This window comes from Aegilops tauschii, chromosome 6 (assembly GCF_002575655.3).
Source record: "Aegilops tauschii subsp. strangulata cultivar AL8/78 chromosome 6, Aet v6.0, whole genome shotgun sequence".
Classification (NCBI taxonomy): Eukaryota; Viridiplantae; Streptophyta; class Magnoliopsida; order Poales; family Poaceae; genus Aegilops; species Aegilops tauschii.
Genome location: NC_053040.3, coordinates 172,877,350 through 172,903,271, shown reverse-complemented (window position 1 = coordinate 172,903,271; position 25,922 = coordinate 172,877,350). Strand labels below are relative to the sequence as shown.

Genomic DNA, 25,922 nt, shown 5'->3' with positions numbered 1-25,922 from the left:
GCAACTGCAGTTAAACGGACATTGAAGAGGGTCCGGACCATGGCAACTGCGGGGACGCGTGATGACTGTCACGCGGGGCGTGCGGGACCGTGAGGTAGGTGGCTGAGAGAGGTCGTGTGGGCGTTATCCATTTTGCCCACACGTAGGCGTGTGAGAGGGACCACGAGGAAAAAAAGAGGTGTGTGGGCGCTAGTTGTTTTTCCCACACATAGGCGTGTGGGCTGTTTCTCTTAGACACCACATAAAACGTGTGGGTAGACCCCTTAACGCCCACACGTGTGACAGTTATCGTCGTCCAAAATCTTTTTGTAAAACTGCTTTTTTGGTCTTGCCGAAAAAATCAGGGAAAGTTTTTCGAAAGCAATTTTTCTCAGTTCCCTAAACTTCTTTCACTAAATTTGTTTTTATTTTTATTTTTAATTACATAAAAATAGATGGTTGACTAAGACCCGCCAGTCAGTGACACACATGACGGCTACGGTGCGGTGGCCGCTGGCGAGGGGCGACGCGGTCTGCGGCATTCCGTCGGGTGGCGCGGTGGGTGGCGGCGGCGGAGTTTACAGAAAGTTGGGGCAAAAAGAACTCTCCAACGGTTCTCGTGAAGTTGATCTTCCCGTAAACCTGTGGGGAGAAAATGTAATTTTGTAGTGGTTTTTTGCCTCAATTTTTGGTAAACATCGATAATTCCAGAGATACCGGAGAGGCATCTGCTAGAGATGCCCTAACCACAGTTAAGGTAGGTCGGGCAATACCAATTTCGCACTAAGCCACCGGCATCTTCTCTAATCTCTCGCCAGCGGTGGCAGCGGGGCATCAGAGGAGTGGTATAAGAAAGAACCCTCCCCTGCCCAAACCCCCTGCTTTGCCCGAGCCCCTCACCCTTATCTCCTCCATCCTCCATCCCGGGAATTCTCCCACCTTCTCCGCCCCCATGGAGTCCGGCCTCATCGCAAGCCACCGCCTTCGCCTCCCGGCCCTCCCCTCCGCGGCACATGCCCACCTCCTCCGCCACCGCCGCCTCGTGGCCACGCCCCTCCGCCTCCCCACCACCCCGACCCCTCTCCGCCAGCCCGCCGCGCTCCCGCTCCGTCCGTGCCTCAGGCCTCCCCGCGCCGCCTCCGTCGCCTCCCCCGCGCCGGTGCCCGGCGATGCGCCGGACAATTCCCGCAAGTTCCTCGGCGTGGACGCGCTCACGCTCAAGAAGATCGTGCCCCTGGGGCTCATGTTCTTCTGCATCCTCTTCAACTACACCATCCTGAGGGACACCAAGGACGTGCTCGTCGTCACCGCCAAGGGGAGCAGCGCCGAGATCATCCCCTTCCTCAAGACGTGGGTCAACCTCCCCATGGCCATCGGCTTCATGCTTCTCTACTCCAAGCTCGCCGACGTGCTCTCCAAGGAGGCGCTCTTCTACACCGTCATCTTCCCCTTCATCGCCTTCTTCGGCGTCTTCGGGTACGTGCTCTACCCTATGCGCGACGCCATCCACCCCACGGCGCTCGCCGACCGCCTCCTCGCGTCGCTCGGCCCCAGCTTTCTGGGGCCCGTCGCCATCCTCCGCGTGTGGAGTTTCTGCCTCTTCTACGTCATGGCGGAGCTCTGGGGCAGCGTTGTCATCTCCGTCCTGTTTTGGGGATTCGCCAATCAGGTACACTCAGCGAAACACTTCTCGTTCCGGAATCTTGGCAATATGTGTGCAAAATTGTTGGGTCCTCCGTTGTTCCAAAATATTGGGAACGACTAAAGTACGTGTGCACAGGAATTTATAAATTACTGTTTCAGAATCAGTCGCAGTAGATGGTCCTACTGTTATACAGTTTCTCATGTGCCCGTACTGTTGTTCTTAGATTACTACGGTTGAAGAGGCTAAAGAGTTTTACCCGCTGTTCGGGCTTGGGGCCAATGTGGCTCTCATCTTCTCTGGTCGCACGGTGAAATACTTCTCAAACATGAGGCAGAATTTGGGTCCAGGGGTGGACGGATGGGCTATTTCATTGAAGGGCATGATGAGCATAGTGGTTGTACTGGGTTTCGTCATTGCCGGTATCTATTGGGGAGTGAACAAGTATGTTATTGATAAAACATCTCTGCCGGTCGAACGGAAGAAGAAGGTTAGCTTTGTTATGGTTTCTGTGATTTTACTACTTGTATATATAATAGAGTTTCTGTTGACGGTGCTGTACATAAATCTTACAGAATAAGCCAAAGCTTAGCATGGGGGAGAGTTTGAAGGTGCTGGTATCATCTCAATATGTGAGGGATCTTGCCACACTGGTCGTTGCTTATGGTATAAGCATCAACCTTGTAGAGGTGACATGGAAATCGAAATTGAAGGCACAGGTAAGTTCATCCATAAATCATGACTTACTTCATAGTAGTATGTAGACAACATAGTAGTTAACTATTATGTTGTTCTGTTGCAGTTCCCAAGTCCTAACGAGTATTCTTCATTCATGGGTGATTTCTCAACGGCTACTGGCATAGCTACGTTTACAATGATGTTGTTAGGGAGATTAATTCTTAGAAAATTCGGGTGGGGAGTTGCAGCTACAATCACCCCTGCAGTGTTGCTTGTCACTGGAGTTGGATTCTTCTCACTGCTTCTGTTTGGTGAGCCACTCACTCCTCTTCTAGCCACGTTTGGGATGACGCCTTTGCTTGCGGCGGTCTTCGTTGGGGCACTACAGAACATTTTCAGTAAGAGTGCAAAGTACAGTTTGTTCGATCCTTGCAAAGAAATGGCGTACATTCCTTTGGATGAGGACATGAAGGTTAGTGCTGAAAGTTACTTGTTCCTAATGTAGAAAATATCTCTCCAGTTATTCATTGTATAATATAGTACTTGGGAACCCACGGCAAAACCAACTAGTGATGTTTCATATGGTTTTGACTTTCCAAGATCTGAAATTGAAATTACTAGTAACTGAAATAAAAACAGAACGTGCCATCAGTTATGATGGTTATGTTAGTATGGTACTTCCTCCGTTCCAAATTACAAGATGTTCTAAGTTTTTTCTCTGAATTGGATGTATATAGACGTGTTTTAGTTTGTTTGTCACTCATTTCAGTCCGTATGTAGTCCATATTGAAATATCCAAAATGTCTTATAATAGTGAACAGAGTGAGTACTTTTAAGCTTCTTTGCTGTGTATCAGTTTAGTACAGTTCAAAACATACTATAGATTTTGAGAACAGATAAGGAAGAATGTGAATAGAACACAAACTTCATTTGATATACTTGCTATATTACAAAATGAAAATCAATTATCATATGATAAAATATACATGCAAAACTGTATAGTTTGACTAGGTCTGGTTAAAAAAATAACGGTTGATTAATTCATTGATTGTAACTAGAATTCGGTTATATTTATATGATCAAAGTATGTTTAAGTTGTTGTGCTTCATTATTCTTCCTTCCAATCGTAATTGTCTCGCACACTAGAATCCTTGCTCAATGTTATCTGTCAGTTATCTGTACTCGTTTGTTGTTCCCTCTTCTAATGACAAAAGGTGTGCTTTTCTCGCGCCTTCCTGAAAGAAAAAAATGATCTGTATTTAATTATCAGAAATTTTATGATGAAGAGCCGAAGCATGCACTGTACACAGGCCTTGATGCTTGCTTTAACAAATATTTGACTATTGTCGAATTCTCGATACTTATTAACTTTTTCTCTTGTCATGATTATAGGTCAAAGGCAAGGCAGCAATAGATGTGGTATGCAACCCATTGGGAAAATCTGGAGGTGCCCTGATCCAGCAGTTCATGATCTTGTCATTTGGGTCTCTTGCAAACTCAACGCCGTACCTTGGAGGAATATTGCTGGTGATTGTCATCGCGTGGTTGGGCGCCGTAAGGTCCCTCGATTCGCAGTTTTCTCCCCTGGCAAAGCAAGACCTGGAGAGGGAACAGCAGCTGAAAGCAGAGGTAGTAGAAACGACAGCTCAAGTCGTTGGGACAGGAAACGGCTCCCTTCAAGAAAATGTCGCCAGCCAGAGCTCCACGAACGGTACGGTCATCAAACAGTCGCAAGAACCCGAGATTACTGCCCCTGAAAAATCTGGCAAGCAGTCTTAATAAGTTTCCACCCCCAGAAATTTAGTTAGTATGAGTTTTTGATGGAAGCAAACGTTGCTTGGTTGGGCCTGCCATGTGGAGCTGCTGGGAAAGGCAGTAGAATGATTGATAAGGAAAATAAGATGGCCTGTTCTTCTGTTGTTGTAGCATATTTTTGACTTCATGCGAGTATCTGTAGCCGCCGTTTACTGAGAGCATCTGTAGCTGTTTGGCTTGTCACCCCGTAGATATGAAACTATTTTTCTTGATTTTATTATATTACAATTTTGCAAAAAATCTGCTTTCACAGATCTATTAATCCATGCTAAAAAATCACTGCTCCTTGTTTTGCTACTGCTTGTTATTTAAATAAATCCTAATCGTTCTGAACACTGATCCGACAAAATGTAGTCACGAGCCGTGTCTAATTCTTGCATTAATACATGCCCAAAATTCTTGTGTTTCATATATACTCAAAATATGGCATAAATCCCTGCAAAATTAAGAAAAGGAGGTGCCCTTAAGAACCATATATGTGTGCACATTTTCCGGACTGACATTGCCAATCTATTAGCTATATTACGGAGGATGTTGTGCCCAATCTTAACAAAACATAGTCCAAGTTTATATAGGACAAGATACCTAGTTCTTCACTCTTCCCGTCCTACATATCTAAAATCTAATATAAACCTCTAATTCCTAGTGTTAGCTATATAGCATGTCCGAGTGCCTGTCAGCAGTAGAACATCACCCTCTTCACCCTCTCTTTCACCGCTGGCATAGTCTTCATGGCACTTCCATTCGTCCGGTTGGCATTCTTCACCGAGAGGCTATCTTGGTCCATGTAGAAACGTGCCCGGAATGCGGCTAGATGAGCATAGTAAACAGGCGGCACTGCTCAAACAACACAACAGACCAAAGGCCAAACTTCAGATTTGTCACCATTGTTACGTCGAAAGAGGAAAATGTATTCAGCAGGGGCGCGAGAAGGAAGAAGAAATTACCGACAGAAACAGACCGTGTGCAACGCGCATACCTGCAACGGATTCACATAGCTGGTAAGACATTCTTCAAACTGAAAAAGAAATCCAATTTTGGTTTTGAAAAAATATCATGAGTAGGATGGGAACACCATACGTGTAGCAAAGGTTGTTTGTCAATGTCTGCATTTCGTCCGCCGTGAAATTGTTCTCGTCCCACAGAACATGATAATGTGCTGGCTTACTGGTGCCCTGGCAATGTCACTGAGATTAGCTAACTCACTATAGGATCATCTCAGCTTTAACGATATAATTATTGTATCAGGCTGTTCTCTGCATTTTGTACATTCAAGCCTATAATCATAGCCGCAAAATATGAAATCAAGGCAATCCTTTCAAATTCGATCAGACACATCCTTACCTGAATTCCAGCATGACTGCAGAGGTAGAAATCAAACTGTGTGGGATGGCATATCTTCGAATCGACAACGGTGCCTATTTTAGGCACAACCAGTGAGCAGTTATGAAAATTTATTAGGGGAAAGAAAATGTAAATCAATAAATGAGTTATCAATATCTTGATGGTGGAAATGGAATGACATATACCAGGCAGAATATTTCCGCTCTTGTCGGTGTTACTTTTATCGTTGTGGTTGTTTGCAAATAGTTTTGTATGGTGACGCTTTTGGACTATCACAAACGTCACTGGAGGTTGGTAATTTGGTTCTAGAGATGCACAGGCCTGAAAATATCCAAGGGGTTAATTAGGATATTCGTATATGCATGTCCAATAATAGGAAGAACATCATTGACAACCTTACGGATAGCATCTAACTCGTAAAGTAATACTTGATGGAACTGTCCTGCGCTGATACCATCCCTGCAGAAGAAAAGAATTCGTAATTATCTGAACTTCCATACAACACAAAACTGGTGGCATTAGCGAGCCTTTTGCACTCTGCAAGAGATATCCAACATGCACAGTGAAGTACCTGTAGAAGATTATTCTCAATGGTTTCTGCCCTGTGGCTTTCCTGAAGGAAATTAAAAGCTCCCTGCATGAAGTTACATACAGAAAGGAAATTCGTCAAGCTCATTCTGTGCATGGGGGTCCTGATATTTTTTCTGAGAGATCCAATGATCTAAAGTCGGATGCTCTATTTAACACTTCCACTGTGCATGATGACGGATGATTAAAACGCACACATTGTTCTGTGCTTCTTTGTCGTCTCGAGTGAACTTCTGTGTTATCTTTACAGATGATGTGTTATTAAGGGTGTGACTCGGTGCATGAGAAATACCTGATCATGCCTCCGGTTACAGTGCCTCGCTGAGGATCATGCCATGTTTTGTAGAGGTCCTGGATGAGCTCTTGCCGATAAGCTTGAGCACACACCAATCCAGCGTACTTTGTAACTTCTGGCCAGTCTTGAGAAGCAACAACCTGTAAGCATCGTATTAGAGGAAAATCATATGGAAACTTGGTTAAAGAGACAGCAGAGTAATGCTAAATCTTACCGCAGCAATCGATGGACTGTTGTCCTCTCTGGTTTCAGGATGTGTTACATCCGCACCAAATATTATCGTCGGTATATCACTGACCAATGGGATCCTCCGACTAACCGCGTCCAAGAGTATGGTATTTCTTCCTCCCATCTGATTTCACCAAAATTGTCAAACATGAGATATAGTGGATTGTCTCTATCATCAGAGACTAACTTACTTTCTGAACGTGGAATCTACTGTACGTGTGAAAAAAGACCATTGCTCCCAGTTGATAACTACCTTAACATTGATTTTGAGTGAGACATTCGCCAGGTATCGTTTGCAGATCTTAAATACATGCTTTGCTAAGCAGCACTGTGACATTAATCCCAACTCGGTTTCACAAATGCGCTTTATGTCACCTGAAAATTAATACTCATTATATCTGAGAAAAGCAGAAAGGACGAGCAGAGGACTGAAAAATATTTGCAACAAAGTACTGTACAATAGGAGGTGAAACTGCATCCTCACCATATAATGCGCCATTGTTGTCAGGGAGGATTACCAAAAGAAGCTCAAGCTCCTTTCCCTTGAGTTTTTTCAGTGCAGCGTTATACACATGCTTAAGCACCTGTACTGCTTGCTCTGGTCTAGCCGAATACATTGGTATAGCAGGCTCGCTGTTGAACTCCTGCAATGCCGTTTAACAAATAACAGTTACTTGAAAAACTATTGCTACTCTGCAACTGAAAAAAGCAAGCCTCTGTATAATATAATATACTAGCATAAATGAGAGGTATACCATGCCTAAAAGTTTACACGTTTGGGCTAACTCCTGGCAAAATCCACTGGCAGTGCTTTCTTGAACACTTCTTGAGAAGTTAATGGATGCCCAATGATTCACAATGCATCCATTGACAACTTTCTGCAACAATGATTTTATTTCAGTGGTGAATTTACAACTTCATACACAATAGTAACTCTACTACAACTGAGAAGTGATGACTTCAGCAGAGTGGATATTAACCTTGTTTTTCATGTCCCATTCGCCAACACGAGGTAAGCACTCTGACTCTTTTCCAGTATCATGATATTTTAGCTTCACACAAAAAAGGCAAGCCAGGAATAAGCACATAATAGCTGGCAATAGCAAATTGGAGAATAACATTGATCTTACCCAGGGTGCAGGCAGAACTCTTGCTTCAATAGAGGTGAGTTTGTCGCTTATGTTTATCCCAAATTCCTTCGCATAAGGATCTTGATCATATCCATTTTGGTGAACGGTCTGAAAACAGTTGCCTATTAGTCTTTTAGGCAATTTTGGTAGGGGCCAGACCATGTTTTATGTTACTCAATGTTGTGTAATGAAACAAAACAAGAAGAATTGGCAGCGAGCAGTGAAAATTGTACTCTTTCTGTATCGGGTTTTGACTGAATTATGTTGAAGCACTGACAAAAACAAAGTACATGCACGTTTGGTTCATAGCTGAGCTTCGCCAAGATTTTCCTGCTAAACTGTGGCAAGCTAGAAAGGGTGTGGCAAATAAATTGGTATTGGAAAAAGTCGTGCGAGTTCGGTGACAGGTTGAAGGTGGAGCAGGCTGGTAAGTGTGCCGCCACACTTACAGCCGTGCCAGTAAAACAAACAGTAGCTATACAGAGCTGTCATGTCTGTTGCAAAGTGTGTCGATGAAGCAAACAATATTCTTCAATGTACTACTCAAAGAATGAAATAACTTGCAATGTTAATTATTCAAAAAAAAAATGAAGAAATTATTCAAAATAAAGTTAGCATCTGCATTTCTTATGAATGATGTCTGCAAATATTGCCAAGTTCAATCACTTTTGAGTATACCAAGAAACACTCCATACCCGTCGAATATCCATTTCCTTGTCTCCAGGCCTTTGGCATGTAACTTTCAGCAATGATGTGATCTGCTTTTCATTCAACCTCTTCTTGTATCTCTGACCTTCAACAATCTTGCAGGCCTGTCAATGAGCATCTTGTGTCACGCAGGATCCAGCAATAGTAAAAGGCGAAAGTTGTGTCAGCGTGAGATTAGAGACATTAGTTACTGACCTCCATTGGTAGATAGTTTGGCTTCTTTTGGTTTCCTACAAGAAGGCAGGGAAGATGCGGTTGCTTTATGGTAAAACCATACATTTCCGTGAAGTACTCTACAACCGATTTCATTTCATCGTCAATTGGGAAACTGTTACAAGAAAAAGAGCAAACCCAGGTGCTGTAATGTTAGCCCAAGCACCACTACTTCGTTTTTTGTATGTTGAAGTGCATGCTTGCGTAACAATATGCCAATATGCCATGCACCGTCAATACACTATGCACATTAGGAGTTAGGACAATTTTGAATTAACATACAGTTATAACTAAGAACATGTTAACGTATAACACCAAAAAATTATTAACTATGGCCTCCTTTGGTTTGTAGGAATTCCATAGGATAGGATTCCTATAGGAAAAGATCAAAGAAATCTAGCGAAGCTGTGGATGAGGCTGGCTAATGGGACGGTCATCTTTCGAACCAAAGTAAAAGGCACTTAAGTTTCATCTTTGATCAGATTCAGACTTACAGTCAGTTCTGAAACCAATGGCCGAACATCCCACTTAAGATATATTCCTTTAGAGCCCTTTGGTTTATAAGAATGGATTCCTATTCCTATGTAGGATTGGTTCCTATCCTTCACATTTCAAAGGAAAAATAAACATTAGCTTGGACCTAATGTAAAAATTCCTATCCTATGAACCAATCTCATTTGCTATAGGAACTAAGATACATGCCATCCCATTTCCTATGACTTTCCTATTCCCATGATAATTCTATCCTATGAACCAAAGGAGGCCTAACTAACTGCATATAATTTCATACATCAACCAGTTGAGTGCTCAAGTTGTTAAGAAAATGTTATTCATACTACAACATATTTTAAGTACTCTATTTCTCAGAGTAGATCCATCAACAATAGTGTATGCCTGTCAGATCATTTTTCTTCCAATATTTTAAATTATTACACAAACATTTCAGTTGCCAGTATAAAATTACAAATTATCCTGGGATAAACTGAAGTTCCCATAACATTTAAAGTTCAATCAGGTAAATTTTATGGCATTAAAACTGATAGTCCCCATTTATTTGGAAAGTAAAATGGAAGGCAAGAAACAGGAACACAAGAATAACACCAACAGAGATTCCACAACATACATTAGTTCATGAGTTGGTTGCGCTGTCAGGCCAAAGACACGGTACTTCCGTCTTAAACTTCCTCGGTGAGTGATTTCGACCTTCAAATCGCGTAGAGCTTTCTTTATCTGCTTGACACCAAACACAGCCATATAAACTAATCAGGCATAAGGCATGAAGTACTAACAAACCTCCCGTTCACAACCAAACAAGTAGCGATTTTAGCGCATAAATGCAAGTGTGCAACACAATTTACCCTGACTCGGTTCGCGTCCGACAACGGCCTTGACATGACATCCTTCCCCACGATCTGCGCCGCGAAGTCGATCACCGGCAGCGGCTCGACAAATGCCGTGGACGACATGTCTGAAATCGGCACCCGGGTGTAAGCTCAGGACACACAAGGAAGCAATCACTTGGATCATCAATAGATAAGTAACTCTGGGACAACCAATGCCATAGAGTAGTATCTCACCAATGTTGAGTGACAATCCCATTTGGGTCGGCCGGATGCTCTGGTAGAAGCCAAACCACGACTGCAAGCCATCGCCGAGCCTCTGTGGCGTCCTAATGTCCGGCGAGTAGAACGACCGCCTTACGGAGAGGTACCTCTGGCTGGCGACTTCCCGCAGCACGACGTCGAGGACCTGCAGGGCCCCCTGCGGCTCGTCGGGCTGCCGCCCCGCCATGAACTCCCGGAGGTGGCGCAGGTCGGCGCCAGCGGCGAATTTGATGGCCACCTTGTACTCTTTCTCCCTGCAGGTACAGCTGCAGGCAAACGAAATCAATTAGCCGTCCACAGAGACGGGGCGCGTTAGGGCGTACTGTGATTGCGTACGGATCGGCCGATTGTGTGTACCGGGCGGTGGCGCCGGAGACGCCGTCGTCGTCGACGGCGAGGCGTATGACGAACTCTCGGGCGTCGAAGGGGAGGCGGCCGGCGGTGTAGAGGTTGCTGCGGCCGTCGTAGGCTGGGAGGCGCATGCCGAGGTCGGACGCGCGGTAGAGGCGGACCAGCTCGGCCACGATGGCCCGGTTCATGCTCCGCGACCTCACCTCCGGCGTGATCTTGACCTGCAGGACATCGCAAAAACACCCCGCCGTGGTGGGTGTCACCGTCACGGTCACCACGGTTGCTCATGCACGCCCACGTTGTGTTCGGCGAGAGGCTAGGAGTGCGAGCGACTTACGTCGTACTGGGTGAGGTCCTTGTCGGCGACCTCCGCGAGGAAGTGGTTGGCCTTCACCACGCAGCGCGTGCCCGCCCTCCCGAACCCTGGACGACGGCAGAGCTCCAGCCCCTTGCTCGACACCGGCGGCGGCTCCGCTGGCGCGACGGCGACAACGCCAGTGCACGCGGCCGGCACCACCGCCTCCTCCTTGCTCCTCGCCCGCGCGCCGTTGCGCCGTGGGCCGCTCGCACCGGAATTGCACTTCTTGCCTCCCGCCCCCGGCGACCGCGCGGCCGCCTTGGGCTGCGCCAAGCTGCTTTGTAGCGCCTGTCTCCGCGGCGGCCCCGGGCACCCGCCAGCCGCCTTACCGCCGACCACCGTCCACGGCACCTCCAAAACCTCGAGCATCCCGCCGGACGTGGCAGCCGGGAGCCGCGCTCACGCAACAAGACAAAGCAGCCGCCTGGCGATCAAGAATCCAGGCAGGAAACTCGATCCGCCGTCCAGCGGGAAGTACCAGTGGGCAGAGATAGTAGAAGAAGAAAGCCAAGATTTAGCTAGCATGCGTCAATGCGGACACGACGGCACGAGCACGGCCCGATCACCACCGGGACAGGGAGCGAGACATTCGAGCTCCGCGCGCCATAAAAGGGAGAGGTCGGCATTGACGCGACAGCCGCAGCGCGCACGAAAAAGGGTTCGCGGCGACGACGTCCTCCGGCATTAAAATCCTTCCTTGTTCCAGTACCCAAGCCATAACTCCACCTGACCAACGGCGTTTTTACCAAACGGAGCAGGCGTCAGCGGGGATAGGGTAGCACTGTAAAAGGTCACGAACAGTGGCGCAGTGGGTGGGCTACAGAAAGGCGGGAGTATTTTTATTGAACGGAAGGGGGTGGCGGAGGAAGCCTCGGCGACCTCACCGAAGAAGGAATTAATATGGCGACCTGTGCCAGCGCTGGTGGCCGTGGCGTCGAAAGCAGCGTCGGCCTCCGGTTGGGGTGTGTGCACGCTGTTTTCAAAGACGCACTTGTGTCATGCGATGCATCCATCTTACGGCCCGTTTCACCGCAAAAATTCAATTCGGTGCTAGAGCTCATCTACACCCCGGTATAAAAAAACTCGAGCTTTTTTTCAATGGATATGTCAAAGGTTGACGCATCGGACCTTAGATAGAAGAGGGTCAAAAAAGGCCAGGGTTTTGTTACAAACGCCTCCACGGCTAACAGAGCCCTAAATCCACATGTGGATTACTCATCATTGTCCAACTTATCTACATGTGACCGAACCCCGCCCCGCCCTTCAGTTTTCTGCCTCCAATTCAATCCTCGTAAGCATGACGTCTATGGATGGCGAAGCTCCGTTGAAGACTATGTCGTTTCTATGTTTCCACAACATCCAGACTACTAGTGATATCATTGTCCACATCTCCCTCCTAACATGTTTTTTGCGAATTTAGGGTTGTCCACCACTGCATGAGGTTTGTGTCCACCAACGGTATCCAATGTGTTTATAAGATGCCTAAATGTGTGATGTTTGTGTAAAATTTCAGCTTGTGATAAATTTGTGATAGATTGGATAAATAGATCTCGACAAAACGCGAAATAAAATAAATAATAAAAAAGTGCAGCAAGGTATTTTTGGGTTTTTGAAATAATAGATCTGAAAACAAAAGCAAATAAAAATAGATCTCAAGGCAAATATGATAAAGAATAGACCCGGGGGCCGAAGATCTCACTAGTGGCTTCTCTCTATAAATAGCACATGGTGGGTAAACAAATTACTGTTGGGCAATTGATAGAAAATCGAATAGTTATGACGATATCCAAGGCAATGATCAATATATAGGTATCACGTCCAAGATTAGTAGACCTACTCCTGCCTGCATCTACTACTATTACTCCACACATCGGCCGCTATCCAGCATGCATCTAGTGTATTAAGTTCATGGAGAAACGGAGTAATGCAATAAGAAAGATGACATGATGTAGATGAGATCTATTCATGTAGGAATAGCCCCCATCTTGTTATCCTTAATAGCAAAGATACATGCGTGTCTTACTGCCCCTTCTGTCACTGGGAAAGAACACCGCACGATCGAACCCATCACAAAGCACCTCTTCCCATGGCAAGAAAATCGATCTAGTTGGCCTAATTAAACCAAGAATTTGAAGAAGAAATACGAGGCTATAAATAATCATGCATATAAAAGATTAAAAGAAGACTCAAATAATATTCATGGATATAGATCTGATTATAAACTCAAAGTTCATCGGATCTCAACAACACACTGTTTAAAAAGTTACATCAAATAGATCTCCAAGAGACCATTGTATTGAGAATCAAGAGAGAGAGAGAGAGGAAGCCATCTAGCTACTGACTACGGACCCGTAGGTCTATGATGAACTACTCACGCATCATCGGACAGGCACCAATGAGGATGATGAACCCGTTCGTGATGGTGTCTAAATTGGATCTCGTGGTTCTGAAACTTACGGCGGCTGGAATTGTGTTTCGTCGACTCCCCTAGGGTTTCTGGAATATTTGGGTATTTATAGGGAAAAGAGGCAATGCGGGAGGCCACTGAGGTGGGCACAACCCACCTGGGTTGTGTTCCCCTCAGAGCCCCCCTTTGGTACTTCTTCGGCCCATCTGGTGTCTTCTGGCCCAGAAAAATTCTCCAAAAAGTTTCGCTGTGTTTGGACTCCGTTTGGTATTGATTTTCCACGGCGTAAAAAACAAGGAAAAAAACAACAACTGACACCAGGCACTATGTCAATAGGTTAGTCCCAAAAATTGATATAAAGTTGCTATAAAATGATTGTAAAACATCCAAGAATGATAATATAACAGCATGAAACAATAAAAAATTATAGATACGTTGGAGAGGTATCGGCATCTCCAAGTTTAATTCCTGCTCGTCCTCAGGTAGGTAAATGCTGCCTAAATGTTCATCACATATTCTTTTCTTTTGAAGCATGGACATTTGGACTTTTATATGGTTCAAAGCAATAGTCTTGACATGAAGATTTTAATACTCAAGCATATCAATAAGCAACCATGTCTTTCAAAATATCAACACTAAAGAAAGTTATCCCTAGCCCACATTACAAAGAAAGACACATCCGTGACATTTTGGGTCGAACGAATTTTTTTTCTGTCATGCTTATGACACTTCTATGACGATAATTGTGACAAAACCGGGTATCATCATAGATGTAGTGGGATCCTACTTCTATGATAAAAAAATCATGACAAAAAATGGGCTTTTCGTCCTGGATGGGCCGGAGACGCACCTGCATGACATTCTTTGGGCCGTCCATGACGGAAAAAACCGTGGTAAAAGCGAGGGCGAGGAAAATATTGGGGAGTTCCCAGTTACGGTGGGTGGTCGGGGCCGAGCGATGCACGGAGGGATTGCGCATTTCTCTCGTACACGTACGCACGTGGGTGCGAGGCGTTGGGCACTAACTGAACCCGAGCGATTGCACTGCAGGCTACTCGTTACTGAATCCGAGCGATCGATCGATCTGGCTATTAACTGAACCCGATCGAGCGATTCCTTCGCTACTGCTGCTAACTGAAGCCGATCGAACCTGCTGCCTCATGATGAACAGTGAGCGTTGTTGGGGGTTGGATGAACAGTTCCCGATGGGGGTTGGATGAACAGGACCCCGTGATAGTAGCTAGAGGCCGTTGCCGCTGGATGAACAGGACCCCGACCGAGCCGGTTGGGGTGGATGAACAGGACCCCGTGGAGGGCTGGTTGAACAGTAGCCAGTGAAGGGCTAGATGAACAGTAGCCCGTGGAGGGGTGATTGAACAGTAGCCAGTGGAGGAGCGGTGGAGGCTGGATGAAGAGGAGCCCGTGGATGAACAGTAGCTTGTGGAGTCAAGAGGGAGACGCCGTGGATGAACAGTCGCAGGTGGAGGCTGGAGGAGGTCGACGGTGGATGAACAGTAGCCCGTGGAGGCTGGAGCGAGGTAGTAGATGGTGGATGAACAGTAGCCCTTGGAGTCCTGTTTTGCGGTACGCCACACCCTCCTGATGAACAAGACCCCCGTTTCGACCGTAGGAGGTCGAAGAGAAGCCCGTTTCCTCCGTTTTGCGGTACGCCACACCCCTCCCGATCATCAGGACCCCGTTTTGACCGTAGAAGGTCGAAGAGAAGTCTGTTTCCACCGTTTTGCGGTACGCCAGACCCCTGCCGGTGAACAGGATCCCGTTTCGACCGTAGGCGGTCGAACACAAGGCCATTTCCTCCGTTATGCGATACGCCAGACCTCGTTTCGGCTGTTCCGTCCAAGCCGGTTGGCTCCCAATGATCAGGACGCATTCCGTTGCCTCCCGATGAACATGACACAGTTTCTCCGTTCCGACCCAGCCGGTTGGCTGCCGTTGAACAGGACGTCGTCGCTGCTCTCCGCTGCCTCTCCATGTACACGGGCCCTGGCAATACATATGTGCGAGTAGGCGTTCGAGACCCCGCCCGTATGTACGTACGTGGTCGTATTTACTTTCTTACACCCTGGCTGTATGTACGTGTACACGATATAGACGGGACTGCGTGACATGCTATGCCCGCGCCTCTACTACGACACGTGCCCTTCCTTACTCGGCCACGGTTCATCGCTGTAGCCTGCAGACAGACCGATCGACCAGTATGTATGTACACGTTCGCGACCAGATAGACAACTCTACGCACGGTTCGACCGGGTGGGTCCCAGCTATCAGGAAGGTAAGGAGGCACTTCCTTGCGTGCGAAGATATAGCTGGTGGGTCCCAGCTCTTAGGGGGAGAATCATATTTTTTGCCCGTAATATGGACGCACTTCCTTGCGTGCGAAGATGTAGCCGGTGGGTGCCAGTAGTCAGGGGGAAACATTTTTTCGCAAAATACGGTGGCCCATCCGGTGGGTCCCTGCTGCTAGGTAGAGGAATCATTATTTTGTGCGTAATAAGGAGTCACTTCCTTGTTGCGGCCGTGGACCCATCTGTTAGCCTCTCCACGTACAGTACTCTTCCGATGGGAGTCGTTCCTTGACCACATTGACCATGCCGCACCGAGAGCACCAAGGCGGTGGACGGCGGCGAGGCCTAGGAAGGGGACGATGCGGAGCGGGGGAAGACGCGGAAGTGGATGCCCATGCGGAGAGGAGTATGAGGGTTGACTGGTTCGGCTGCGGTGTGAGGCTGCCGTCGCCGCAGAATAACAGGGGTTGTTGGTGAGTAGAGGGATGGCCTGGCCAGAGGTTGCAGTAGGGTGGGGCGGTCAAGCCGGCCACGTGAGACAGGAGCATGCGGCACGACCGACGCTCGTTTGGGCGGCTGGAGCAAGAAGACCAGAGGCTGAAAAAGCACTACGGCCGTTGGATGGACATCATACGGTCACTGGAGCTAGAATCGTTCATATTGACTAAGTTGACAAAGCCCTCCGTCCGCGTCAGTAGGCCCACAAGTCAGCCTCCTACCATGGTGGGTCCCAGCTAGCAGGGGGAGTATTTTTTTTGCGTAATAAGGAGGCACTTCCTTGCGTGCGAAGATATAGCTAGTGGGTCCAGCTGTCAGCGGGGGGAACGTTGTTTTTCGCGAAATACAGAGGCCCTTCCAGTGGGTCCCAGCTGTCAGGTGGATAAATCATTATTTTACGCGTAATAAGGAAGCATTTCCTTGCGTCCGGCCATGGACCCACCTGTCAGCCTCTCCACGTATAGTCCTCTCCCGATGGATGTCGTTCATTGACCATGTTGACCACGCCGCGCCTAGAGCACCAGGGCGATGGACGACGGCGAGGCCTAGGAAGGGAACGACACGGAGCCAGGGAAGACTCGGCAGTTGTTTCCCGCGCGGAGGGGAGTGCGAGGGTTTACTGGTTCATCTATCGTCGCCGGAGAATAACAGCAAGTGTAGGTGAGTAGAGGGATGGTCAGGCCAGCGACGGAAGTAGGGTGGGGCGGTGAGGCCTGCGCGGCATGTAACACCCCGCATGTAACTTGTCATATTTGTAACTCCGACTGTTGCCATTTTCGGCTATGTGTTATGATATTCCGTCCGTGGTCGGGTTTTGTCTTTCGTTTTGTATTTTGTCATGTCATGCATTTCATATCATGTCATCATGTGCATTGCATTTGCATACGTGTTCGTCTCATGCATCCGAGCATTTTCCCCGTTGTCCGTTTTGCAATCCGGCGCTCCTATCTCCTCTGGTGCACCCCTCTTGTTTTCTTTCGTGTGCGGGTGTCAAACTTTCTCGGAATGGACCGAGGCTTGTCAAGTGGCCTTAATATACCATCCGGAGACCACCGGTCAAGTTTCGTTCCATTTGGAGGTCGTTTGGTACTCCAACGGTTAACCGGGCATCCGCAATGTCCATTTGAGTGTCCAGCAAAACCCCCTAAAAAACCAGCCCAAAACCCACCAAACTCTCTTCCATGCTCTAGGTCGTTCGATCACGATCGTGTGGGCGAAAACCGCACCTCATTTGAAGCCTCCTAGCTCCCTCTACCTATAAATATGTGACCCTCCCGAAAAAGAACTCAGTCCAACCCTAGCTCCTTCCCCCGCCGCCACCGGACGTGTCCGGCGTCCGCCGGACATCTCCGCCGCCGCGTCCAGCGAATCGGGCGCCGCCACGTGGCACCCGGCCACCTCCCTCCGCCGCGGCCCGTTTGGCCCACGGGAGGCCCGCCCGAGCCCGACGCCTCCCGCGCCCGCCGCCGCCGCCTCCGCGCCGCCCTGCCGCCTCCGCCGCCCGCCGCCGGTTCCCTTCGCCGCCGCCGCCGCCGCGGGACACCGCCCGCCGGGCCCCGCTTCGCCGCCGTTCGCCGGCTCCGGCCGCCGCCTCCACGCCGGCTCCGGCGAGCCACCGCGGCCGACCCCGCCGGCCTCCTCCTCCCACGAGCTCCGGTCGCCGCCGCCTCCTTCCCTCTCCTCGGGCCATCGCCGGCGAGGCCGAGGACGAGCCCGAGCCCGAGCTCCCGTGCTCAGATCTGGATCGCCCTCTGTGAGCGTTGACTTCCCGTTTCCCGATTTTTTCCAAGTCCTCAATTTTTCCAGCAAGTGCCTTTGTTCATAGTTGCATAACTCCTTGAATGTAGCTCTGATTTGCGTGTGTAATATTTCAAATTGTTCGTCTCGTGATGCTCTACATTTCGTTCAATTGCACCATGTTCATTAGAGGTCATCTTGATGCCCAAATCTCTGTTGGAAAAGGGCTAGTTGCTGTTATTCTCTGGTTCTTATCAGAACTTGGAGATTTGTCATTTTTGTATCTTTAAATCTGTGCATCTTATGGGCATGAGCTCTACATGTGTTTTGAAGTATGCCATGCCATATTTCCAAGGGTGTATGCCATGTATTTGTGTGATCTCTGTGGTGACTAGCACAAGCATGCAAAGTAGGCCCCGTAATATTTCTGATTTCAGGGACTTAGTGATTTCTCTAAGTCCTTGTCTGCTGTTATTTTGTTGCCATGTAAACTTGATGCTACAGAGAGATCCATGCATATTTTGAAGATGTTCACTAAGGATGTTTTGTGGATATAGTTGTAATTGATCTATTACTGCCCTTGTTTGCAATTATGGAGTGTCGTAGCATGACTCAATCGTGCTCTACTTTTACTATAAAATATTTCTGGCAGATTCTTAACATGATATTCGTTTTTGCCAAGCTTATTGTAGTTGATCCATACATGCTATGCTTGTGTTCTTGACATGGTTAGCTTCATAAACATGCCATCTTGCTGTAGGTATTCTTGTTTTGTCATGCATTGCTCTGTAGTGAGTTAATCAAGCTCACAAATAGGCCTACATATTATTATTTCTGCCATGCTCTGTTTTCTGCCAAGTCTGAAACCTAATAACGAAACTTGCTATGTTTACATGCTTGCCATCATATCTTCTTGTCCTTTTTGGCTTATGGTCAGTAAGGGACTTTTGTCATGTGCATTTAGTAGAACACTGCCATGCCTTGTTTTGCTATGTTAAGTTCCTGTAGCATGTTGATTTCGTGCTCTGAACATTGCTACCTGATGCTGTTTTCTGGCATGTCCAGTTTTCCACCAAGTCTGTGAACCTGTTATCTTTTGCACTTTTGCCATGCTTGTTTGAGCTTGATATGTCGTGAACTAGCCGTAGCTCAGTGTTCATCTTTTGTCAAGCATCTCCTGTAGATTACTGCCATGTGCTTTGTTGCTATGTTGGAGTGCTGTAGCACTGTTGCTTGTTGCATTTTAAGTGCTATCATGCTGTTAATCGCAGATTCGTGTCATTCTTGTTTTGCTTGCCATTTGCAAACCGTGCATCCGTTTCCGGTGATCTTTATATCGATTTCGACCGAAATCATCTCATCTTTCCAGTGGCATGCTTGGTTTGCTAAGTTACTGCCTTGTTCATCATTTTCCTCCCGGAGCACGCATATGCATCGCATATCATATCTTGCATATCATACATGTTTTGCATCATGTTGCTTGTGCATTTCTCGTGGTTGATTGTGGTTCCGTTTGTTTGTGTTCTTGTCTTGGGTAGAGCCAGGAGACGAGTTCGTGAACGAGGAACCTGTTGAGTACGCTTACGAGGATCAAGCTTTCGACAACTCTGACAATCTTGCAGGCAAGATGACCATCCCTCGAAATCACTTCTATCTTTGCTTTGCTAGTTGTACGCTCTATTGCCATGCTCCGCTACCTATCACTTGCTATATCATGTCTCCCATTTTGCCATGTCAGCCCCTAACCATCCTTTCCTAGCAAACCGTTGTTTGGCTAAGTTACCGCTTTTGCTCAGCCCCTCTTATAGCGTTGCTAGTTGCAGGTGAAGTTGAAGTTTGTTCCATGTCGGAACATGGATATGTTGGGATATCACATTATCTATTATTTAATTAATGCATCTATATATATTTTGGTAAAGGGTGGAAGGCTCGGCCTTATGCCTGGTGTTTTGTTCCACTCTTGCCGCCCTAGTTACTGTTATACCGGGATTATGTTCCTTGAGTTTGCGTTCCTTACGTGGTCGGGTGATTTATGGGACCCCCTTGACAGTTCGCCTTGAATAAAACTCCTCCAGCAAGGCCCAACTTTGGTTTTACCATTTGCCGCCTAAGCCTTTTCCCCCGGGTTTTCGCGAGCCCGAGGGTCATCTTTATTTAAACCCCCGCGCCAGTGTTCCTCTGAGTGCTGGTCCAAACTAGAGCCACTTGCAGCGCCACCTTGGGGGATTGGTTTTAGCTGTACGTAGTGTTCATCCGGTGTGCCCTGAGAACGAGATATGTGCAGCTCCTATCGGGATTTGTCGGCACATTCGGGCGGCTTTGCTGGTCTTGTTTTACCATTGTCGAAATGTCTTGTAAACCGGGATTCTGAGACTGATCGGGTCTTTCCGGGAGAAGGTTTATCCTTCGTTGACCGTGAGAGCTTATGATGGGCTAAGTTGGGACACCCCTGCAGGGTATTATCTTTCGAAAGCCGTGCCCGCGGTTATGAGGCAGATGGGAATTTGTTAATGTCCGGTTGTAGAGAACTTGTCACTTGACCCATTTAAAATACATCAAATGCGTGTGTAGCCGTGATGGTCTCTTCTCGGCGGAGTCCGGGAAGTGAACACGGTCTGTGTTATGTATGACGTAAGTAGGAGTTCAGGATCACTTCTTGGTCATTGCTAGATGACGACCGTTCCATTGCTTCTCTTCTCGCTCTCATTTGCGCAAGTTAGCCACCATATATGCTTATTGCCGCTGCAGCTCCACCTCATTGCACCATCCTTTCCTATAAGCTTAAATAGTCTTGATCTCGCGGGTGTGAGATTGCTGAGTCCCCGTGACTCACAGATTCTACCAAAACAGTTGCAGGTGCCGACGATGCCAGTGCAGATGATGGCGTCGATCTCAAGTGGGAGTTCGACGAGGAACATGGTCGTTACTATGTGTCTTTTCCTGATGATCAGTAGTGGAGCCCAGCTGGGACGATCGGGGATCTAGCATTTGGGGTTGTCTTATTTTCATCTGGGTTTTGGCCGTAGTCGGTCTATATGTTTGTATTTGGATGATGTATGATTTATATTAATGTATTGTGTGAAGTGGCGATTGTAAGCCAACTCTTTATCCCATTCTTGTTCTTTACATGGGATTGTGTGAAGATGACCCTTCTTGCGACACAACCACTATGCGATTATGCCTCTAAGTCGTGCCTCGACACGTGGGAGATATAGCCGCATCGTGGGCGTTACACGGCAACACAGCCAGCCACGGGAGGAGGGAGCAAGCAGTCCCGCCGGCGCTTGTTTGAGCGGCTGGAGCAGGAAGAGCAGAGATTGAAGAAGCACGACGGGACATCCAACAGTCACTGCTCTCGTGTGTTGACTAAGTTGGCACGGCATTGCGTGTGCGTCAACCTTTTTTTAGGAAAGCGTACGCGTCGACCTGTAGTAGGCGCACAAGTGAGCCTTAAATCTGTGGAAAACAGCATACAACCCATCTGCCATTATTTCTAATAATTTGTAGCCCATTTGCTAATTCTTAAGGTTTTTTTGGAGCCCATATTCTTTTTGTTAGCATTACAACCCATATGTGGCCATGGTTAAAAAATTATACGAAATTTTGCATATTTTGGTGTGGTCCGAACTGTTTTTAATCCCGAAATTTCGAGTCACCTTCAAACTAATTTTAAAAATAAATTTATATCAATATAAATTCCAAAAAATTGTCCACGCATAAAAATCAATGGAATTTAAAATCTCGAAATGAAAAAAAAGAAATTTGAAACTAATTGCTGGTTTGATGTGTTTTAAAAATGTACAACCCATTTCTCATTACTGATAGCCCATTTCCTGGGCACGCCGAATGAAGCTCTCCTTGTCTTGAAAGATTTGCAGCTCAGCAGGGCTGGCAAAGCAAGTAGGCCTCGGTTGGATATTCTGCAAAAGACAAAAAAACTGGACTAGCCATTTTCAGAAAGAAAGAAAAACTACTGGGCTGGTCTTGTGGTAAACATAAAAGAAAAGGCTGGCTAGACAGGCCAGAGTGCCCCACACAGCCCAGTTGACACCCTGCTTCCGTCTCAAAAATAAAAATAACCGGGCGAGCTGCTGGGTCCCTGGTGTCAGCCGCTCGTTGTGCAATTCTCTCGTTTATTGACTACGTTGACAATGCCATGGGACCCAGATGTCAGAAATCCATTAGGAGGAACCATTTTTTTGGCTTGAAATAAGGAGGCACTAGCTTGCGTACTGCCATGAGCTTGGTGGGTCCCTGCTGTCATCCTCTCCACGTGCAATCATCTCCTGATTGTGTATGCTGTAACCCACAAGTATAGGGGGTCGCAACAGTTTTCAAGGGTAGAGTATTCAACCCAAATTTATAGATTTGACACAAGGGGAGCCAAAGAATATTTGAAGGTATTGGCAGCTGAGTTGTCAATTCAACCACACATGGAGATTAATTACCTGCAGCAAAGTGATCAGTAGCAAAGTAGTATGATAGTTTTGATAACAGTAGCAGCATCAATGGTAACGGTAACAGTGGTAGCAGTAATTTTGTAGCATGTGCAATAGTAACAGCAGCAGTAGTAACTTAGCAGAAACAATATAAGATAAATTCGTAGGCATTGGATCGGTAATTTATTAGATGATATTGATCATGTGACAGTCATAACCTAGGGCGATACGGCACTAGCTCCAGTTCATAAATATAATGTGGGCATGTATTCCGTAAATAGTCATACGTGCTTATGGAAAGAACTTGCATGACATCTTTTGTCCTACCCTCCCGTGGCAGCAGGGTCCATATTGGAAACTAAGGGATATTATGGCCTCTTTTTAATAGAGAACCGGAACAAAACATTAACAGACGGTGAATACATGAACTCCTCAAACTACGGAAATCACCGGGAGTGGTCCCGACTATTGTCACTCCGGGGTTGTCGGATCATAACACGTAGTAGGTGACTATAACTTGCAAGATCGGATCTAGAACATGGATATAATGGTGATAACATAAACGGTTCAGATCTGAATTCATGGCACCCGGGCCCAAAGTGACAAGCATTAAGCATGGCAAAGTCATAGCAACATCATTCTCAGAACATAGTGGATACTAGGGATCAAGCCCTAACAAAACTAACTCGATTACATGATGAATCTCATCCAACTTCTCACCGACCAGCGAGCCTACGAAGGAATTACTCACTCCCGGTGGGGAGCATGATGGAATTGGCGATGGAGAAGGGTTGGTGATGATGAAGAACGAAGATCCCCTCTCCGGAGTCCCAAACGGACTCCACATCTCGCCTCCCGATGAAGAACAGGAGGTGAGGGCGGCTCCGTCTCGTGGATCGCGATAATTCTTTCTCCCTGATTTTTTTGGAAAAATAGGATTTTATAGCGTCGGTTTCAAGGTCTGCGGGGCCACCAGGCGGGGACAACCCACCTGGGCGCGCCTGGAAGGGCAGGCGCGCCCTGGTGGGTTGTGCCCACCCAGGTGCCCCCCTCCGGTGGCTCTTGGCTCTAGAAATTCTCTTTTATTGTATAAAAAAATCCTCGCAAAGTTTCGTTCCATTCCGAGAATTTTTATTTCTGCACAAAAACAACACCATGGTAGTTCTGCTGAAAACAACGTCAGTCTGGGGTTAGTTTCATTCAAATCATGCAAATTAGAGTCCAAAGCAGGAGGAAAAGCGTTAGGAAAAACGGTGGAGTCACATACCAAGCAACAATCTCCCAAAACAGTTTCGGAAACGGAGCTTCGAGCAAAGAGATTGAAATCTGCGGGTTTGAGAGCAAAAACACGGGAGAGAGAGAGCAATTGAGAGTTTTTATCTGGAGGTAAGTGATGATGTGGTGTGAAGGGATAAGTGAGGGGGGCCACGTGGGGACCACAACCCACCAGGGCGCGCCTGGGGGTCCTGGCGCACCCACGTGGGTTGTGCCCACCTGGTGCACCTTCCTCTGACATAATTTGCACCAGAAATTCTTAAATATTCAGAAAAAATCGTATTAAATTTTCAGAGCATTCCGAGAACTTCTATTTTTTGGTCTTTTTTTATTGCACGGGAAATTCGGGAAACAGACAAAACCGGGCATTTTATTTTATTTAACTAATAAAAACGGAAAACAAAAGGTAGGGACAGAATGTAGTTCTTACTAAATTCATCAACTTCATACCTCTCAAAAATGATCCATTAATAAGGTCGACCAGGTCTTATTAACAACCACTTTCGATTAGCATGAAACCGAAGAACTTTCGTAAATCACTAAGTTACCTCAACGGGGATGTGAATATCCCCAACCATAAGCATTTCATATTTATTTTTTGCAGTAGGTAGAGGTAGTTAAAAACTTCCAATAGTGATTGTCGGAGATGTTTCAAGAACATTAATACCATTCACTTGGAATTGTTTCTTCGGAAAGTGCATCGTATGCTCATTACCGTTGATATGAAAAGTGACCTTGCTTTTATTGCAATCAACAACCCCTGCAGTATTCAAGAAGGGTCTACCAAGGATAATCGACATGTTGTCGTCCCCGGGCATCTCTAGGATAACAATGTCAGTTAAAATAGTACCATTAGCAACAACAATAACGGGCACATCCTCACAAATACCGATAGGTATGGCAGTTGATTTGTCAGCCATTTGCAAAGATATTTCAGTAGGTGTGAGTTTATTCAAATCAAGTCTTTTATATAAAGAGAAAGGCATAACACTAACACCTGCTCCTAAATCACACAAAGCAGTTTTGACATAATTATTTTTGATTGAGCAAGGTATAGTTGGTATTCCCAGATCTCCAAATTTTGTAGGTACTCCATCTTTAAAAGTATAATTAGCAAGCATAGTGGAGATTTCGTCTTCCGGTATTTTTCTCTTATTTGTGATGATGTCTTTCATATACTTTGCATAAGGAGGCATTTGCAAGATATCAGTCAAGCAAGTACACAAAAACACTGGCCTCAGCATTTCAGCAAAGCGTTCAAATTCTTCATCATCTTTCTTTTTAACCCACGGTTCTCTTTCTTTACCATGTTTTCTAGCAATAAAGTCCCTTTTGTCATATCGTGTATTCTTAGGTTGTGGGTCATCAAGATCAACTGGTGGTTCTATTTCAGCATCATTATCCGGTTCTTTTTCCTTATTTGGTTGAGTATCTTCATGAACATCAGCATTATCTTTTTCATTATCACTAGGTGAATGTTCATTACCAGACTAAGTTTCAGCATCAGAGATAGAAACTTCATTATCATTATCAGGAGGTTTCTCTATTTCAGGTTCACTTGAAGCATGCAAAGTCCTATCATTTTTCTTTTTCTTTTTAGAAGGACTACGTGCAGTGGTGTTATTCCTTTGTGAATCCTGTGCAATTCTTTTTGGGTGTCCCTCAAGGATAAAGTGGTCCCTGAGTCATTTTACCTCCTTTACTTGCAACTCTGACAGCAAAGTCATGTATATTATTATTCATTTCATCAAGCAACTCTCTTTGAGATTTAGCAACTTGTTCTAACTGGGTTTGAACCATAGAAGCATGTTTTCCAACACCTCTAACATCATTTGAGATTCTAAATAACAAGTCACTCAAGCGAGCAATCATATCATAATTGTATTTCAATTGTTTCATCACATTTGCATTGAAGTGATCTTGTTTTCTAATGTAGTTTTCAAACTCATAAAGGCATTGGCTAGGGTGCATATTGTGAGGATTGTCATTATCATTGAACTTCATTAGAGAATTTACCTCTGCCACCTTGGGTGGTGGTGGTGGTGTATTAAGCCCATGTATTTCTTCAATAGGAGGTAAAATTTTAACATCCTCAACTTTAATACCTTTTTCCTTCATAGATTTCTTTGCCTCTTGCATATCCTCAGGACTGAGATATAATATACCCCTCTTCTTCGGAGTGGGTTTATGTGGTGGTTCAGGAATAGTCCAATCATCATAATTTTTCAAGATATTATTCAATAATTCTTCAGCGTGTCCAACAGTCCGTTCCCTGAAACACAACCAACACAACTATCTAGGAAGTCCCTAGAAGAATCGGTTAGTCC

General features: G+C 46.3%; 2 protein-coding genes across 4 annotated transcripts; one reads left to right on the top strand and one right to left on the bottom strand.

Annotated features, from left to right (window-relative positions):
* The first annotated feature begins 769 nt into the window (after positions 1-769).
* Positions 770-4,463, top strand: LOC109751980 (plastidic ATP/ADP-transporter). The gene is made up of 5 exons (XM_020310842.4): positions 770-1,648; positions 1,848-2,111; positions 2,197-2,340; positions 2,424-2,771; positions 3,692-4,463. Exons 1-5 carry the CDS (start codon positions 932-934, stop codon positions 4,076-4,078), a joined length of 1,860 nt encoding a protein of 619 aa, XP_020166431.1. The 5' UTR covers positions 770-931; the 3' UTR covers positions 4,079-4,463.
* Positions 4,464-4,558: 95 nt separating this feature from the next.
* LOC109751995 (protein argonaute PNH1) lies at positions 4,559-11,562 on the bottom strand. 3 transcript variants are annotated; one of them, XM_073501255.1, is made up of 21 exons: positions 10,913-11,561; positions 10,582-10,796; positions 10,198-10,490; positions 9,979-10,088; positions 9,744-9,850; positions 8,603-8,735; positions 8,395-8,511; positions 7,700-7,807; positions 7,550-7,621; positions 7,325-7,447; positions 7,054-7,213; positions 6,823-6,944; positions 6,556-6,693; positions 6,339-6,481; positions 6,030-6,092; positions 5,854-5,917; positions 5,644-5,779; positions 5,459-5,532; positions 5,195-5,289; positions 5,076-5,093; positions 4,559-4,951 (listed from the first exon to the last, which is right to left on the bottom strand). In XM_073501255.1, exons 1-21 carry the CDS (start codon positions 11,300-11,302, stop codon positions 4,888-4,890), a joined length of 2,745 nt encoding a protein of 914 aa, XP_073357356.1. In that variant the 5' UTR covers positions 11,303-11,561; the 3' UTR covers positions 4,559-4,887. The 3 variants fall into 3 exon arrangements, 2 of the variants coding, with proteins under 2 accessions (XP_073357356.1, XP_020166445.1); XM_020310856.4 differs by having other exon boundaries at positions 5,062-5,093; positions 10,913-11,559; XR_012187490.1 differs by lacking the exon at positions 4,559-4,951 and having other exon boundaries at positions 5,068-5,093; positions 5,195-5,281; positions 10,913-11,562.
* Positions 11,563-25,922: the final 14,360 nt, after the last annotated feature.

Excerpts from the sequence above, each read along its gene's own strand:
- LOC109751980 (XM_020310842.4), top strand. The coding sequence starts at position 932 with ATGGAGTCCGGCCTCATCGCAAGCCACCGCCTTCGCCTCCCGGCCCTC. Across the intron at positions 2,341-2,423 it reads AATCGAAATTGAAGGCACAG|TTCCCAAGTCCTAACGAGTA; the intron begins GTAAGTTCATCC and ends GTTCTGTTGCAG. Across the intron at positions 2,772-3,691 it reads CTTTGGATGAGGACATGAAG|GTCAAAGGCAAGGCAGCAAT; the intron begins GTTAGTGCTGAA and ends TCATGATTATAG.
- LOC109751995 (XM_020310856.4), bottom strand. The coding sequence starts at position 11,302 with ATGCTCGAGGTTTTGGAGGTGCCGTGGACGGTGGTCGGCGGTAAGGCG. Across the intron at positions 10,491-10,581 it reads GTCTCCGGCGCCACCGCCCG|CTGTACCTGCAGGGAGAAAG; the intron begins GTACACACAATC and ends GTTTGCCTGCAG. Across the intron at positions 5,780-5,853 it reads AGTTAGATGCTATCCGTAAG|GCCTGTGCATCTCTAGAACC; the intron begins GTTGTCAATGAT and ends GGATATTTTCAG.